A 14,254-nucleotide genomic window follows, 5' to 3' on the forward strand; every position below is an offset into this window, starting at 1 on the left:
CATTGCAGCCCACAGACTGGGCAGTCCCCAGGATCTCCTTAATGGTTCCGGAAAGCTCTCCGGCTAAAGACCGGTGCCACATCTGTCGGGCAATGTTGACAATCTCATCAAAAGTGATATTCCCGCTATGTTTAATGTTTTTCTGCTTCTTTCTGTCTTTTGGCAGCTCCTTGAGGGCTTTGATGATCAGGGTAGAGGCAGAAGGCACCACCTCAATCTGAGCCTGACTTTCTGTCTATTCTGAATGGTCAGTTTCACCGAAATATGCAGGCCTTTCCAGTCACCAGTTGCCTTGGCAATGTCATCCCCCACTTTTTTTTGGAGACAGACCCAAGGGACCGATCTTGGGGACCAGGGCAGATGTGGCGCCAACTTCACCACTGGTGCATCCCAGGTACATGACTTTGATCTTGTTGGGGTAGAACTTGGGCGCCGTGCTGGAGGTGGCTGGTGTCAGATGAACCCGAAAAAAGTTGCACCTTAGCCTCCTAGGCAGAAGCCAAAAACCAGGGGTTGATATTCTAAATAGGTCTCTATCACCCTGAGAAAGCCAGGAAGAGTCACTAATCAACCCTCTACACACACACACACACACACACACACACACACACACCTGTCCCATATTCATTTCCACTTCCTACCTGACTGCCCCATTTGATCCTTATCGAATCAATTTTACCTGACCAACTGTGCTTGTAATCTTATTGGTGTACCATAGTTTTGTCCCACCTCATGCCCACCTTAGGGGTTCCTCATGTTTTCTACCTTCAATCCACCTGATCCAGTGGTTTTTCTCTATGAAAATCCCTAGAAAAGACAGGGTCCTTGGCAATTAACATGGGTCCCCTTCTGTCCCTTTGTCTGACAGAAGTTTCCTTTCTCCCAATTAATATATTCTGCTCTTAACCTCCATTGTTCCTAAAATTCATTCTTTTTTTTTTGTTTACAGTTTCATTTTTTGGTTTTAAAAAACACAAACTTGTTGTAGGTATCTTTCAGACAAGATGAGTTTCATCCCCTATATCACTATAACTATGAAAATGACAAAGTACTATGACAAAAATGTACTTTTTTTGCCTCATCTTTGTCTCTAGGTATGATTTCTGCAAATGTAAGAGAATTATGCTTGAGCTTGCCAATAAAGGTAGCTCATGCTTTTCTGGCGTTAAAGTACCTCTTTTGGGTAGAGGCCCAGTGCATTCGGGGGGTGTAGTCACTATCTGTGAGGTTTCTGCCTTCTCCAGGAGTCTCCAAGGTGGTCCCTGAGGCAGGAGACATGTGTAGTGCTGCTAAGATTGATAGCTGGTTCTGTTCTCACCAACTGCTCTGTGAGATTAGTCCTCTATCAATTTTCAATATGCTTTTATGCTGGCGTTTTTGAGAATCCAAATTTTAATGAAAGTCCCATCACATCCACAATAACCATGAGAAGAGGAAAACACACACCCTAAGGATGGCAAAGGTTGCTGGACAGGTTTGGGTTGGGGGCACCCTGTGGTGTCTTGATGGGATGCTCCCTGAAAGTGACAGCCGGGCCCATTGGTTTTGATGTGCCTGCTAGAAACATGACATCTTAGGGAAAGACTTGAGGAACTTGCTTATGGTGCCCATGACCAGGAATAGCCCTTGCCAGTGGCTTCCTGACTCAGTTGTTCCTGCGAAATGTTTTTTGCTGAAGGTCAGATATCCTTCCAATTTGTATGGCAGAGCTGGGATCTGGACCCAGTCTGTGAGGGTCCGAAGCCACCATCACCTCCCTTTTGATGCCCACTCCAGGGGAAGGTAGGGATGAGGCTCTGGAAAAAGCAGCTATTCCTAGGTGGGGAGCCAGATAGGCAGGCAGGTTCTAGCTCCGCCCCCTGTGATCCAACAGCAGCCCTAGAGACAGCTCAAGTTCTAAGGGTTTTGAGCACTGCCTCGGACCTCACAACCCAGTCCCTTGACAAAGGAAAGTGGGAACAATGGATAAGCACAGTAAGTGGGCTCCGAGGTTGGAGGAGGGGTGGACCAAGGATGGGACCTCTTAACTCTTGATTGGACCAAATCTGCCTGTCACTATGGCAACCCCAGAGAAGTTGAGCCTTTTCTCAATGACCTACCTGTGTAGCTACAAGTCATCTCCTTTCTTGACATCTGTTCCCTCATCTCCACCTGCTCCTGTTTGGATCTTTGTCTTCTTCAGCCTGGATCACTGTAATGACTCTGAAATAGGTTTTCTGCCATCCTTTGAGAGGAGAAACCCCAAGACACAGCTCAGAGGAAGGCTTGCCCTCAGAAGTTCAGTGACTCCTACTTCTGGGAGATAAACTGAATTCCAACTTCTAACTTTTCTTTCTTTCTTTCTTTCTTTCTTTCTTTCTTTCTTTCTTTCTTTCTTTTTTTTTTTTTTTTTTTTTTTTTTTTTTGGCAGAACCAGGGATTGAACTCAGGCTCTTGTGCTTGCCAGGCAAGCACTTATTCTACTGAGCCATCTCCCCGGACCCCTAACTTTCCTTTCAGTCCCATTTCCTATACCTTCTTCTCCCTAAAAGTCCCCAGCCCCTACCTCTGGCCATATTTCTTTCCCATTCATCCTTAATCTTTTTCTAAATAAAAGCACAACAGACTCTGACTCTCCACCATTAGAAGTGCAGAGAACTGGCAGAATGTTCAAAGTAACCTCTCTTTTAAGAGTTCAAATGTTGTGGAGCATCAGAGGCCCTTCTGTGACTCACCTCATCCCCTCCCAGAGAGGGTTAGAGAGATGGAGAAGCAAGATGGATGAAGAGTTGAGTCCAGTGACCACAAGGTGCTCACTACACGTGGACAGGAATACGATTTTAAAATCATTCCTCTTTCTTTCAGTCTCCTCCCCACCCGGGTGCTGGGACTGAATTGTGAGTCTTCACACATCACCAAACCTTTTTTTTTCCCACAGGGTCTCACTAAGTGGCTAAACTGCTAGGCTAAGTTCAAACTGGATATTCCTAACTCAGCCTCCCAGAGGGCTAGAATTTGAAACCTGCCCCACTACACCCAATTTGTTTCCACCTTTTTGCTTTTGTTTTCTGAAATAGGGTCCTGCTATGGAGCTCAGCCTGTGCTCCAACTCCTTGCAATTCTCCTGCCTCCACCTCCTGGGTGCTGGAATTACACGCACCACCTTATTGGACTCACTACCAACCTCTCAAACAAGATGGACAGAGATTTACAGAAATACTTGTTGACCTTTCCAAGGCAAACACCTAGAGTCATATCTTTTCTGGCCGCCTCCCCTCTTTTATTATAAATTTAGTTCTCCAGATCTGCTAGGAGTGGGGCGCACATGCGCTGACTGCCACATTTTTGAGGAGGCCAGTTTAGGGTCCATGTTAGGTCCAGAACTTGTGGCCAGCTTGACTGAAAAGTCTTGAGATCCACGTGCCAGCAGGAGGGGCAGTGGCAGCTGAAATGCACAGGCAAGTGGGTCAAGCCTGGAAGGAAGAAGAGGAACCTTTGCCCAATTAAGCAGTTCACTCAGGGCCCTTTTTTTGCTCAGTCGGCCCATAAAGGAGATTTTTCTAATCCTGCCTACCCTGCCACCACGGATGCTGGGCAAGATCCACCCTGAGAAAGGACATCATAGAAAACAAAATATAAACAGCCGCTGTTAAAATGACAATCAGTGTTTAGTGATAGTTTATTTGGAGATCAGGCCCGCCCAGCCCACTGGATTTGGCGGTCTCCCTGCCTGCCCCACGCCAAGCCCGAGTGGGGGGGGGGATAGGGGCTAGGGGATCAGGCGCTTGACCTCGGAGGTAGGAACTACTTTTTCTCACTCTACAGATGAGGAAACAGCTTGATTTAGAAGCGAGGAGACTTGTCTGAATGCTTTCTTAGGCAGCACCACAGTCTGGGAATGGGGCTCCAGAAAACTGTACATGCTCTGCACCTTCTAGGAGAGTCTAGCTGGCCTGGGGCGTCTCGCACGCACTAGGGTCCCGCAGGCACCTGCAGCAGGCAAGGTCCCCAGGTCCCCAGAAAGCGCCCTGAAGCCTTCCCCTCCTGCAGGCGCGAAAACTCCGTTGTGGAAGAAGGAACTGGAGGAGTCCGGGGCCAGGGAAGCAGAGCAGGAGCTAGTGGAGGAAGAGTCAGAGGAGTACGAGGACCTCGACGCGGAGCGGCTTGCCATCGAGAGCGCGGCTGGGAACGAGAAAGCGCCCCGCGCGGCGGACGTGGACAACGGCCGCGAGCGGGGTTCTGTGTCCTACTGCCCATTGCGCCAGGAGTCGAGCACCCAGGAGGTGGCGCTGCAGCCGCGTGCAGACCCTGGCTTCTGGGGCTGGTTCAACCCCTTCGCGCTGCTAAGCAGCTTGGTGGGCCCCACCGACAGGTGAGGCCAGCGCCGGGCGCGGTGTACACTGTGCCGATCCCCAGGGCGAGGATCCCTTCGACACTGAGAGCGCGGGTCCCCGCCCATAGGAGCCGCAGCCTTCCTGGGGAGCAGTGCGTGCTGGAGAAGCGGCGCTCGAGGCCGAGCCGCTGGGGCTGTAAGCGCTGTGAGGTCCTGTTCTGCAAGAAATGCAGCACTCTGCACAGCCACCCGGCCTACGTGGCACACTGTGTTCTGGAGCACCCGGATCTGGGTAGGGCGGAGGCCGCTAGGGGCTCTCAGCGCCCCGACTTCCAGCCTTTGTGCCTTCCATCCTTGCCTGACTCCCAACTCCGCTAACGGGGAGCCCTCTCAGGCACGTTGTACAGAACTATCCCCTCTCCCAGCCACAATCCCGAGCGCCCCACATCAGGCGAGAAGCTCCCTGTTGGTGCGGGCTTCCACCTGTTATCCCGAGCACCCTGCACCTACAGCCCACCAGATCCTTGTCTCTGATGCGCAGCCTTCTGCATATCTGGAAGATGGTATCGCTTCAGGGAGTCCTTCCTCCCACTGAGCAAATGCTCCCTCCCCTGGGGCATTCAATAAAGCCTCTCATCCAAGTATCGAGCCTGGAGGGGAGGTAAGGCGGCTCCAGGTGGCAGTGATGAAGACCAAGGGCTCCTTCCGCCCTGGGCGCAAGCCAGAGAGTAAAAGGCGGGCAGCGACCCTCGCCTCCCCAGGACAGGGCCGCACAAAGCACTCACTCCAAGAGCATGAAGAAAGCCAGGCCAGCGGCGTCCCTGGGGTCTGAGGCAGGGGCGGAACCCCGCCAGACCGGATTCCCCTCCCTGGAAGCAGCGGGCTGAGTGCCTAGGAGGCACCGGCAGGTGTGTGTTAGGAGAGGGCAGGGAGAGCTGAGGCACGAGACAGGGAGGCTGGGGAGCTGGTTCCTTCTCCAGGAATCCCAGCTATTCTTGGCCAGATTGCAGGAGTTTCGGAATGCTGCGTGTGTGGTCTGCAGAATGGGGCTATTGTGAGTCCCAGGCATCCCCCAAACCCGCTAGGCCTCATGGAGGGTGCTGCAGAAGTGCAGAACCCCAGGGGTATTCTGACACCCTCCCTGCTGCGCTGGACTCTTTCTGGCATGCGAGTGGAGGGGGTGGGGACACTTTGCTTCTTAGGAAGAGGCAGGCCTCTTCTCCCATCACAACTCCACATAGCCAGCCAGCCATCGCGTGGGTAGAAGAGCGAGATCCCTGCCTCTCCCACGTCCATGCCCACCTGCTCTCACCAGACAGGGCAGAGAACTGGTGCAAAAAGGCTGCTTGTCGCTTCCGGGTCCACCAGATGGGGGCGCCTCTTCATTCTTTCCCAGTCAAAAAGCCAGATTCAAGTAGGTCCAAGCCAGTCTGTCCCCCCCCCCCCAGGCCTTCGTCCCAAACAAGCTTCCTGTGGCTAAAGGCTCTGATTGTACAGGACAGAGTTTTCTAAGAATTGAGTCACGAGGCCCCAAGAGAAGGGGACTATCTTGCAAAACAGCCTCCAAGCTTCCTATTAAGCTTTGCATTCTCTCTAGTTGGACCCGACACCATCAACACACCAATAGAACTGCATATTTAGCAGAAGAAACAAAATCTCCAACGCATGGGAAAGAAAGAAGTCGCTGGGGGAAAGGGCCAAGGGTTTGGGACCCTTTGTTGCTTTTCCTTGGATTGATCCACAACTGTGTCCCTGTAGTGGGAACAGCACAAAGACAATGCCGCCTTCTCTGGGAAACAGGTGCAAATGCTCACAAGCTTCCTGGTGGCAACTTTGCTGCCTGCTCTTCTGCAGTGAGGTTTAGAGGCTCTCAGACAGGTTCTGCCCCTGGGGCAGGAGAAGTGAATTGGCCCAAGGGTACCAATGGGGGTCTTCAGAACAGGGCCCCTCCTGAGTTGGCTAGCCAGCAGCCCATCCAGGGCAGCTCGGTGGCCCAGCGACCTGAGGTGGTCACTTGCAGTTTGGCTTGGTCAAGTTGCCAGTAGTGGTCATCTCTAAAGAAGATGATGGAGCCATCAGGTCTTGGCAGGGCACCACTGACCTCCTCAAGAACACTGTCCCAATCCCGCAGGAGGCGAGGGTAGTAGGGCTCCACTTGCAGCCCTCCAGGGGCCAGCACATAGTACCGGGCACCCTTGAAGAGAATCAGGCGGTGTAGAGGAGGGAAGAAAAGGGCTGCATCTGGGTGCCGGGGCAGACGCCCTGCCCGGCACAGCTGGGAGGAACCCCACACTGACTTGGCACCCCGAAACCTCCAGCATCGACTTCCTGCCAGGAATCAAGAGAGCAGAGTGAGCTGGAGGCTTGCACTCATTGGTCCTCCACCCACCGCTGCCCCCCATCCATCCCCATACCAATTGTTAGTATTGGAGAAAAAGTGGATTCTGCTAAGAATTACCATAGTTACAGGAGAGGGTCTGTTATAGCCTAGACCTCCAACAGGAGTCAGCAGATGGCAGATGGCCCTTAGGGAACCTAACCATTCCAGGCTTGGGATGCTGGATGGGGGAGTGCAGGAGGGCAAGGATGCCTCCTCGAGTGAGTAATGGAAAATTAAGAAGGCATGGAACCTCCTTCACTAACATTACTATTGCTAATTTTGTGAAGGCAGGGATTTTGTTTTATTCACTGCTATATACCCAACACAGATGTGGAATCTGTGGAAACCTTTCTGTACTGGTTGAATGAATGAAGAAATAAATACTAGTAACCTGTCCAGTGTAGATGTAGGTATAATCTAGCAATAATACTGCACACTCGGGCTGGACAGATGGCTCAGTGGTCTAAAGCACCTACTTGAAACAAGCTTGGCAAAGCACAGGGACCGCAGTTCAGTCCTCCAGCACCACATGCCAGCCAGCCCCGCCCCCTGGTGGGCTGAGCTGGCCACACACACACACAATAAATAGATGTAATAAATAAAAATAAATAAATATTAAAAAAAATAAAAAAAAAACTGCACACTCTTTTTTCTTTTACTCTTTCTTTCTTTCCTTTTGTGGTACTAGGCAGTAGTAAGCTATTCCCTAGCCCATTTTTATTTACTTTTTGGTTTTGGTACCAGGGATTGAACTCAGAACCTTGCACTTGCCAGGCAAGCACTTATGCCGCTGAGCTACCTCCCTGGCCTGAAATTTTATTTTTGAAACAGGGTCTCACTAAGTCACTAAGTTGCCCAAGCTGGGCTCTAACTTGTCATCCTTCTGCTTTGGTCTCTCAGAGTGCTGAGATCAACGTGTTATCTTTTGTCTTTCTTCCACAAAAAAAAAAAAAAAAAAAAAAAAAACCTGAGGTATTATTTTCCATATCTATGCAATTCAAGCTCCAAAAGTTAAGTAGCACCTCAACCCCACACAACCAGAGTCCACAGGAGACACTACTCTTCCTGCTGAATTGCAGGTGTCACATCCAGTCCTCTGTCAGGTGTTCCCTCAGCTCCTCTCTAAACCACTCCCTAGAACCACCTTGACACTTGCTGTTCTCCATTCCATCCAGAAGAATCTCCTGACAGAGTCTTGCCTGGCTCCCAGATTCAATTTGGGGCAGAGACCCAACTGGGGACACACTGTGTAAGATTCCCCCCCTCTTTTGACCCTGGGTAGGGGCCTTCTCCTATGCAGGCTACAATTTTCTCAGCTGCCCATGGCTAGTACCTTTGAAGAAGTAGAAGTCTCCATCATCCAGTGTTACTGCAGCAGCCTCAATGTTGGGGGGCAGTCCTGGCCACCTTTCCTGCAGCAGGTGGGGCTCTGAGACGTTACCATCAGGGGCCACCTCCCAGAAGTGGCTCCCTTTAAATACATACAGTCGCTGTTGTCCATCTGCTCAGATACAAGAAAAACTTGAGGGAATGATTGTTGGCTCCCACCCTCTTTCCAGGAAGGTGCTGTCCTAGAACCCAGCTTCCCAAACCAACAGGCAGGAATGTGGAGGGTACAAGTGGGGCAGAGAGGAAACAGCAAGAGAAAGCAGCGCCACCAGGCTTGGTGTGAGTGTGCTACCCTGCCGAATGCATGTGGCCTGAGCATCCTCCATCCTCCATCCTCCATTCCTCCTTCCACCCGTTCTCCAGCTCTGGAGATCTTTGGAGATACAGTGGCAGGGGAAGGTGGGAGAAGAGAAGAAAGAAGCCAGGCACAGGTGATCTACCTTACCTACAGTGATGGCATCGAACGAAGAGTGGCAGTATTTAGGACCCGGGGTTTCAGGGCGTCTGCCTTGGGAGTTGTGGGGGCTCCAGGCCTCAAAGTCAGTGAACAGCTTTCCTGGGAGCTGGGTACCCACGGAGCCTCCCAGGGGCTTTCCTTTAAGGGCAAAGAGAGAAGAGGGAAAGAACAGAGACATGGGTTGAGCTATGTCGAAGCTGAAGACATCCCCTTGGTTACTTTCATGGTCACTTCATGGGAAGCACAAGGAAGGAGAGTGAGGGGCAGGTAAGAGCTGCTCTAGGTGTTGGCATTTTACTGAGAATCTTCTCTCACCCAGCACCCTTGGAAAGAGCAATCTACTGAAATACAGCTGGAAGAAGGGACCAAACAGGGATTTGGAGCTTAGAAGGATAGGGCCCTTTCCCCCAGTCCCAAGCAATAGGGAACATTAGGTCAGGTTCTGGGGCCCCAGGCTGTGACAACTACAATTAGGATTCCATCACTATCCTTAGGAGAGGAGTGAGGCAGAATCCAAACTTTAAATTTGGCACTAGCTGCTAAATCCTGGTTTGCAACATCCTAGGTGTGTGACTTCAGGCAAGTTACCTAATCTCTCATAACCCCATTCTCTTGGTTTGTGGACAAAAGATACTTGAGAGATATCCCTGAGATAGCAGCTGCCACTGTTGCCTTGGGTAGGTTTTCTAGCCTATAAAGCATGTCTGCCCCCTTTTCACAGAAGGTAAAACTGAGGTTTCTCAGAGGGGAAACGTTTTGCTCAAGAGCATCTGCCAATCAGGGATGGAAGGTGATTTGAGCCCAGGCCCTGTCCCCTGCATCTGAGGGAGATAGTGTAATGGAGGCAGGTTGGAGGTAGTAGCACTGGTGGATGACTGGTCCAGCCCACACTGGAGGAAGCGCCTTGACTATGTCCACCTCCAGATGTGGGGATACAGGCATCTGCCTTCTGTGGAGTGCAAGGTTAGCAGAGAGAAAGTGGGGGAAGGGACTAGAGCTTTGGGGTCTTGGATGGGGTCGGGGCAGGGAGACTGGGTTGGGTCTTGGTAGCCCACAGAGGAATTCCGGCCTTGGAGCGTAAGGGAAGATAGAGGAGCTGCATATGGGAATCTGCTGGGACCGATGAAGGGATGGCGGCCACGGTGGGGGTGGAGGTGGGGCAGCACATGTGCCTGAGGATTTTCAGCTTTAGGATTGGCAAGGGAGGCCAGGTGACAGGGAAGTCAGGTGACAGGAGCTCAGGAATTGGGTCCTACTTGAGGAGCCAGTGTCTAAGCCCCGGAGGCCCAAGGGACAGGGGTAAACAGGGGCTTGGCTTGGGAGCTCACCATACAGATTCTGCACGGCCAGCACGTCGTCCCAGCTGAGCAGGGCGTCGCGCCCCAGCCTCTTGTAGTAGGGCGCCATGAGTGCGCGGGGTGCAGGCGAGTGCTCGAGGCCCAGTGTGTGGCCGATCTCGTGAGCCAAGACGACGAAGAGGTTGCGTCCACGGCGGCGGCTGAGGGACCAGCGCTCATCTAAGTCGAAGTGTGCCTCACCCCGGCGGGGCAGAAAGGCATGCGCTAAGGCGCCCCCTGCAGGCAGTGCAGAGGGTCAGAGTGAGAAATTGCCCGAGAATCCCTCCCATACCTGCCCCCCAGGGAAGTGCTTAGGGCTGGGTGGGTGACTGTTTTCTGCTGTATAATTTCTCTCCAAGTCAAGTCTGGGAGAAGCAGAAGCATGGAGAGGTGAGATGATGAAGCTATAAGTCGTGGACTCCTAAGGGAAATATGGTGTAGAATCATGCAAGACTGAACTGCCTGGGTTCCATAATAGTTTTCCTGTACTAGCGTTGTAACTTTGAGCAGGCAACTTAACCTCTCCGTGCCTTCTCTTCCTGATGGGAAAATGATCATGGTGGTGATAAGCTATATAACATTGACTGGGCTGGGGCTGGCCAAATAGCTCAGCGGACTGAAGCACAGTGGCTGGGGTTCAATCCCCAGCGTGCAGTGCTGGCCCTACCTTCCGGGCACGCTGAGACAACAATTGAGACTGGGCGTGGTGACGTGTGCCTGTAATGCCAGTGCTTGGGAGGCTGAAAACAGGAGGATCACCAAGAGTCTGATCTACGTAGTGAGACCCTGTACACCCTGTACCAAATACATTTTTTTAAAAAATGATTGGACTAGACTCAAACTGCCTTAGTCTCTGAGTGCTGGGATTACTGGCTAGTGTCACCATGCCTGCTATTTTCAAAAAGACCTAGAAGGAGGGATAGTGGTTATCCTGGGAAGAGGCATCTAGGCCTGTGCTGTATCTTGCTCCAGGTCCTGGGCTTTCTGAGTGGGGGAAAGCATGCCAGTGTGTATGCTGAGATGGGTACATGGATTTTCTGAGTATACCTGTTCTTCCCTCACTCTGCCAGGGCTCCTCTGTGAGACACAGGAATGAGCAGAGAGAGCTGGGGTGGGTCTGTGATTCTCACGTGTTCAGTGGGGGCCCAAATGCAACTTATTAAATAGAGTCTCCAAAATAAATAATTGAGTAAATAAATAAGTAAACAGACAGTCTCTGTGCTTCATCTTGCACAGGTAACTTCTGCAGGGGCAGCTGACTCTGAGATCAGCACGATGGTCTGCCGTAGTGTTGGTCTACAAGCTTGTGGAGGGCCTTTCTGGGCTCAGCTTCTTGCAGCCCAGAACCCTCAGGGTAGGGCAGTTTGTATTAAAGGGAGACCTCGATAGGGAAGCACACAGGGTCATCCAAGTGCTTCCTGGTCTGAGTAAGTCTTGAACTGTGTCGGTTACCGTTTAGTGCGTGTGGTGCTCACTGGGAGGCAAAAGGACAGATTTCAGGGAGGAGAAGGCCAAATTCAAAGAGACAAAGCATCTTCCCAGGTGAGAGAGCTGCTAGTGGAGCCCCAACATGCTGTCTTAGTTACTGGACTCTGTGTGAGCGTAGAAATAAATATATAACGCAGGTGTCATGAAACATGAGCTTCATGTCAGTGTGTGTGTATGTTCTGGTCAGTTGCTGGCAAAGCCTCTTCTCCTCCCTGACCCAGCCTGGCAGCAGGCTTTGCTGCAGGTTGGCTTGATGGAAAGCACAATGGTGCAAGGGAGAAGGGGGACTGGGTTCCCCATCCATGCAGAGCTTCAGCCCCCTCTCTGAAGCTGTCTGATCAGGTTTCTTCCCTCACTGGGCATGAGATGTTCAAGGAGCCCACACTGAGTCCTGAAGGCCAGCATCTGGCAGCACAGAAAGGAACAGTTTACACTGCAGCCAGAAGCCTTGAATTTGGGGTCAAGTGGAGCCAACTGTGGCTGTGGGTATGGGAAGCCCCTGTGTGGTTGGTAGGGGCAGAACATCTCTGTGGCAGTGACTGTGGTAGTCAGCTGGGGGTAGGCATGAACACTGGATTTGCTTAAGGTCTGGGGAACAAGAGAAGCACAGGCCTGTTCTAGAGTTCTAGAGTCGGTGGGTGGGTAATGGGGCCTCAGAGGATTAGCCCAGAATGTAGTACTCTTTAGAATTTGCAAAGCACTTTCCAAGCAGAAGCTCATCTGACTGTCCCTGCAGACAGGTGGTAGACACCACTGTTCTATTTTACAGTCGAGAACATTGGGGCTTCTAGCGAGAGGGATAGGGGTTGGCCTTGGCCACAGTGAGAGTGGATGCTCCATTGCCACCCCCACTTGGGCTAGCTGGGATCCCCTCCTGCCATATGAAGAGAGCCTTTGTGTCGGCACCTGGACCGTCGAAGGCATTGCTCAGTCCATCATTGTGGTCTCCTTGGAAGAAAGTGAGGCGGATGTCTGCAGGGGCTGTGGCTGGGGCCTCCCAGAACTCCAGGGCTGAAACATTGCTCCACAGCTGGAAGGCAGCACGCACAGCACCCCGGACTGCCTGCTCGGGCAGGCGCTCAGGCCAGTTCACCAGGCGGTAGGAGAGGTGCTGTTTGTACCACTTGTTGCCTGCCACCCAAAAAGCCACATCAGTCAAACCTGGTCCCCATGGGCCCCGAATGATGTAGTACTTCATGGGCAAAAAGACCCTGCCCTGAGTAGCCCCATTTGACTGGAAGATCCCATCCTTGCTGAGGGAATCCAGCCAGTCCTTGTTGGGGTGAGTTGCCAGCCTAGTGGCTTAGCCTGGGGATGGCAGAGATGTAGCCTCTGCCCTGTAGAAGTACCTACCTGCAGGAATCTGAAGTCCTGGTCTGGGGCCTTAATCATCTCCACAACCTGCCCTGAGGCTGAAAAAGCTGTGTGCCTATTGCTGGCAGCAACTCCCAGCCCCTGGGTGCAGCGGCAGTGAGGTGAGGCACTGAGGTCACGGCTGTGACTGCCCTTTCTGGTCTCTGCACCCTCACACCCTCCTGCCACCTCCCAGAGGCTCCACCTTGCCCTTTCAGTCCGTGGTCTGCAGCTGACTACCAACCGTAAGACCCATAGTTGTAGTCTTTCTCTGCCCTGTGCCCTCCTCCTCACTTCCTTGGGGACTCTGCGGAGCTCTGAGGTGAAAACAAATAAGAACAAAGGGTGTGTTTTGTCACTGACCCAGGGAAAGTTTTCCACCCCTACTTAGTTAAGAGTTTCCCTCCCTTTTTCCGAAACGTCAGTTCCTCCCGGAGAGCTGGGCCTCTGTCTTCTGCTGGAGCCCCAAGTCCACACCCACACCCGGGAGCAGAGTGGCTAGGAGCCCTGCCCTGGAGCTTCTCTTGGGCTCTTTCTGAGCCCTCCAAACTCATAAGCTGGGACAGTGATGCCAAGGGATAGACTTGGAGCTGGGAGGCAGGACTGCTGGGCTCAGGTTGGGGTAACTGAGACCCAAGGGAAAGGGCCTGTCCAGAGTCACAATGAGTGAGTAGCTGATTGGGGCCCTGCCTGCTGGTCCAGGGCTCTTTCCATTGTACCACACAGAAAAGCCGGCACAGTGGATAAGACTCCAGGCTTATGAACCTGCCCAGACAGTGCAGCTACTCTGAAACAGCTAGGACTCTAAATAGCAGGGAAGGTCTCAGGGAGCAGAGGAGCTGGGCTCCCTGGCCGGCCACCCATGGAAGTGGGGGAGGGGACCGTCCCTTCTCCTACCCTTGAGCCAAACTCCATTCAAGGCAATGCTGCTTCCCTGGGCCTGTTTGGCCTGGCAGACACCCAAACCCTGCCTCTCAGCCAGGGCCCAACCCTAGGGCTGGGAAGAGAGAGGCTGATTCTGAGAAAGTGGGGGAGGAGGAAAGGTTAGGGGTCCAGAGGTATAGCTGAGGGTTTATTTTTTACCAGAAGTATTCTACTCCTTACTATAATGTCTTCACTGGGCACAGACTGGCCAGCACTGGACCCTTTCACACCCTGGTGTGTGTGCTGACTTCCTGGCTCTTCCTCCCCCACCATAAACATACAATTCTCTAAGAAGTATAACTTGACATCTATTCCTGGGTAATGGAGGGAGGGGCTCACTGGATGGATAAGAAAAGGGAAAATAGGCAATTCTTTCATGTTAGTTAGTGGGTGAAGATGGCTTGTCTCAGGCGGGGTGTGATGGCACCCCTGTAATCCCAGCACTCAGGAGGTTGAGGCAGGAGGATTGCTGTGAGTTGGAGGCCAGCCTAGGCTACATAGTGAGTTCAGAGTGAGCCTGAACTACATAATGGGCTTCTGTCTCCAAAAAAAAGAAGAGGAAGAGGAAGGGGAAGGGGAAGGGGAAGAGGAAGGGGAAGGGGAAGGAGGAGGAG

The 14,254-nt window shown here is 52.3% G+C and overlaps 2 protein-coding genes across 2 annotated transcripts in view; one reads left to right on the forward strand and one right to left on the reverse strand.

The window, feature by feature from the left end:
- The first annotated feature begins 586 nt into the window (after nt 1-586).
- Nucleotides 587-5,778, forward strand: CUNH17orf50 (chromosome unknown C17orf50 homolog). The gene is made up of 3 exons (XM_023703161.1): nt 587-1,974; nt 4,030-4,351; nt 4,441-5,778. The coding sequence occupies exons 1-3, from the start codon at nt 1,962-1,964 to the stop codon at nt 4,688-4,690; spliced, it is 585 nt and encodes a 194-aa protein (XP_023558929.1). The 5' UTR covers nt 587-1,961; the 3' UTR covers nt 4,691-5,778.
- Nucleotides 5,779-5,866: 88 nt separating this feature from the next.
- Nucleotides 5,867-14,254, reverse strand: part of Mmp28 (matrix metallopeptidase 28) — a 26,528-nt gene continuing 18,140 nt past the window's right edge. Inside the window, exons 4-8 of the mRNA XM_004642983.2 lie at nt 12,270-12,494; nt 9,867-10,112; nt 8,527-8,676; nt 8,026-8,193; nt 5,867-6,640 (exon numbers count right to left, since the gene is read on the reverse strand). Of these exons, the coding sequence (XP_004643040.1) occupies nt 6,246-6,640; nt 8,026-8,193; nt 8,527-8,676; nt 9,867-10,112; nt 12,270-12,494 (1,184 nt within the window). The 3' untranslated portion in view covers nt 5,867-6,245. The remainder of the gene's footprint in view (nt 6,641-8,025; nt 8,194-8,526; nt 8,677-9,866; nt 10,113-12,269; nt 12,495-14,254) is intronic.

This window comes from Octodon degus, unplaced genomic scaffold, assembly GCF_000260255.1.
Source record: "Octodon degus isolate 3935 unplaced genomic scaffold, OctDeg1.0 scaffold00164, whole genome shotgun sequence".
NCBI lineage: Eukaryota > Metazoa > Chordata > Mammalia > Rodentia > Octodontidae > Octodon > Octodon degus.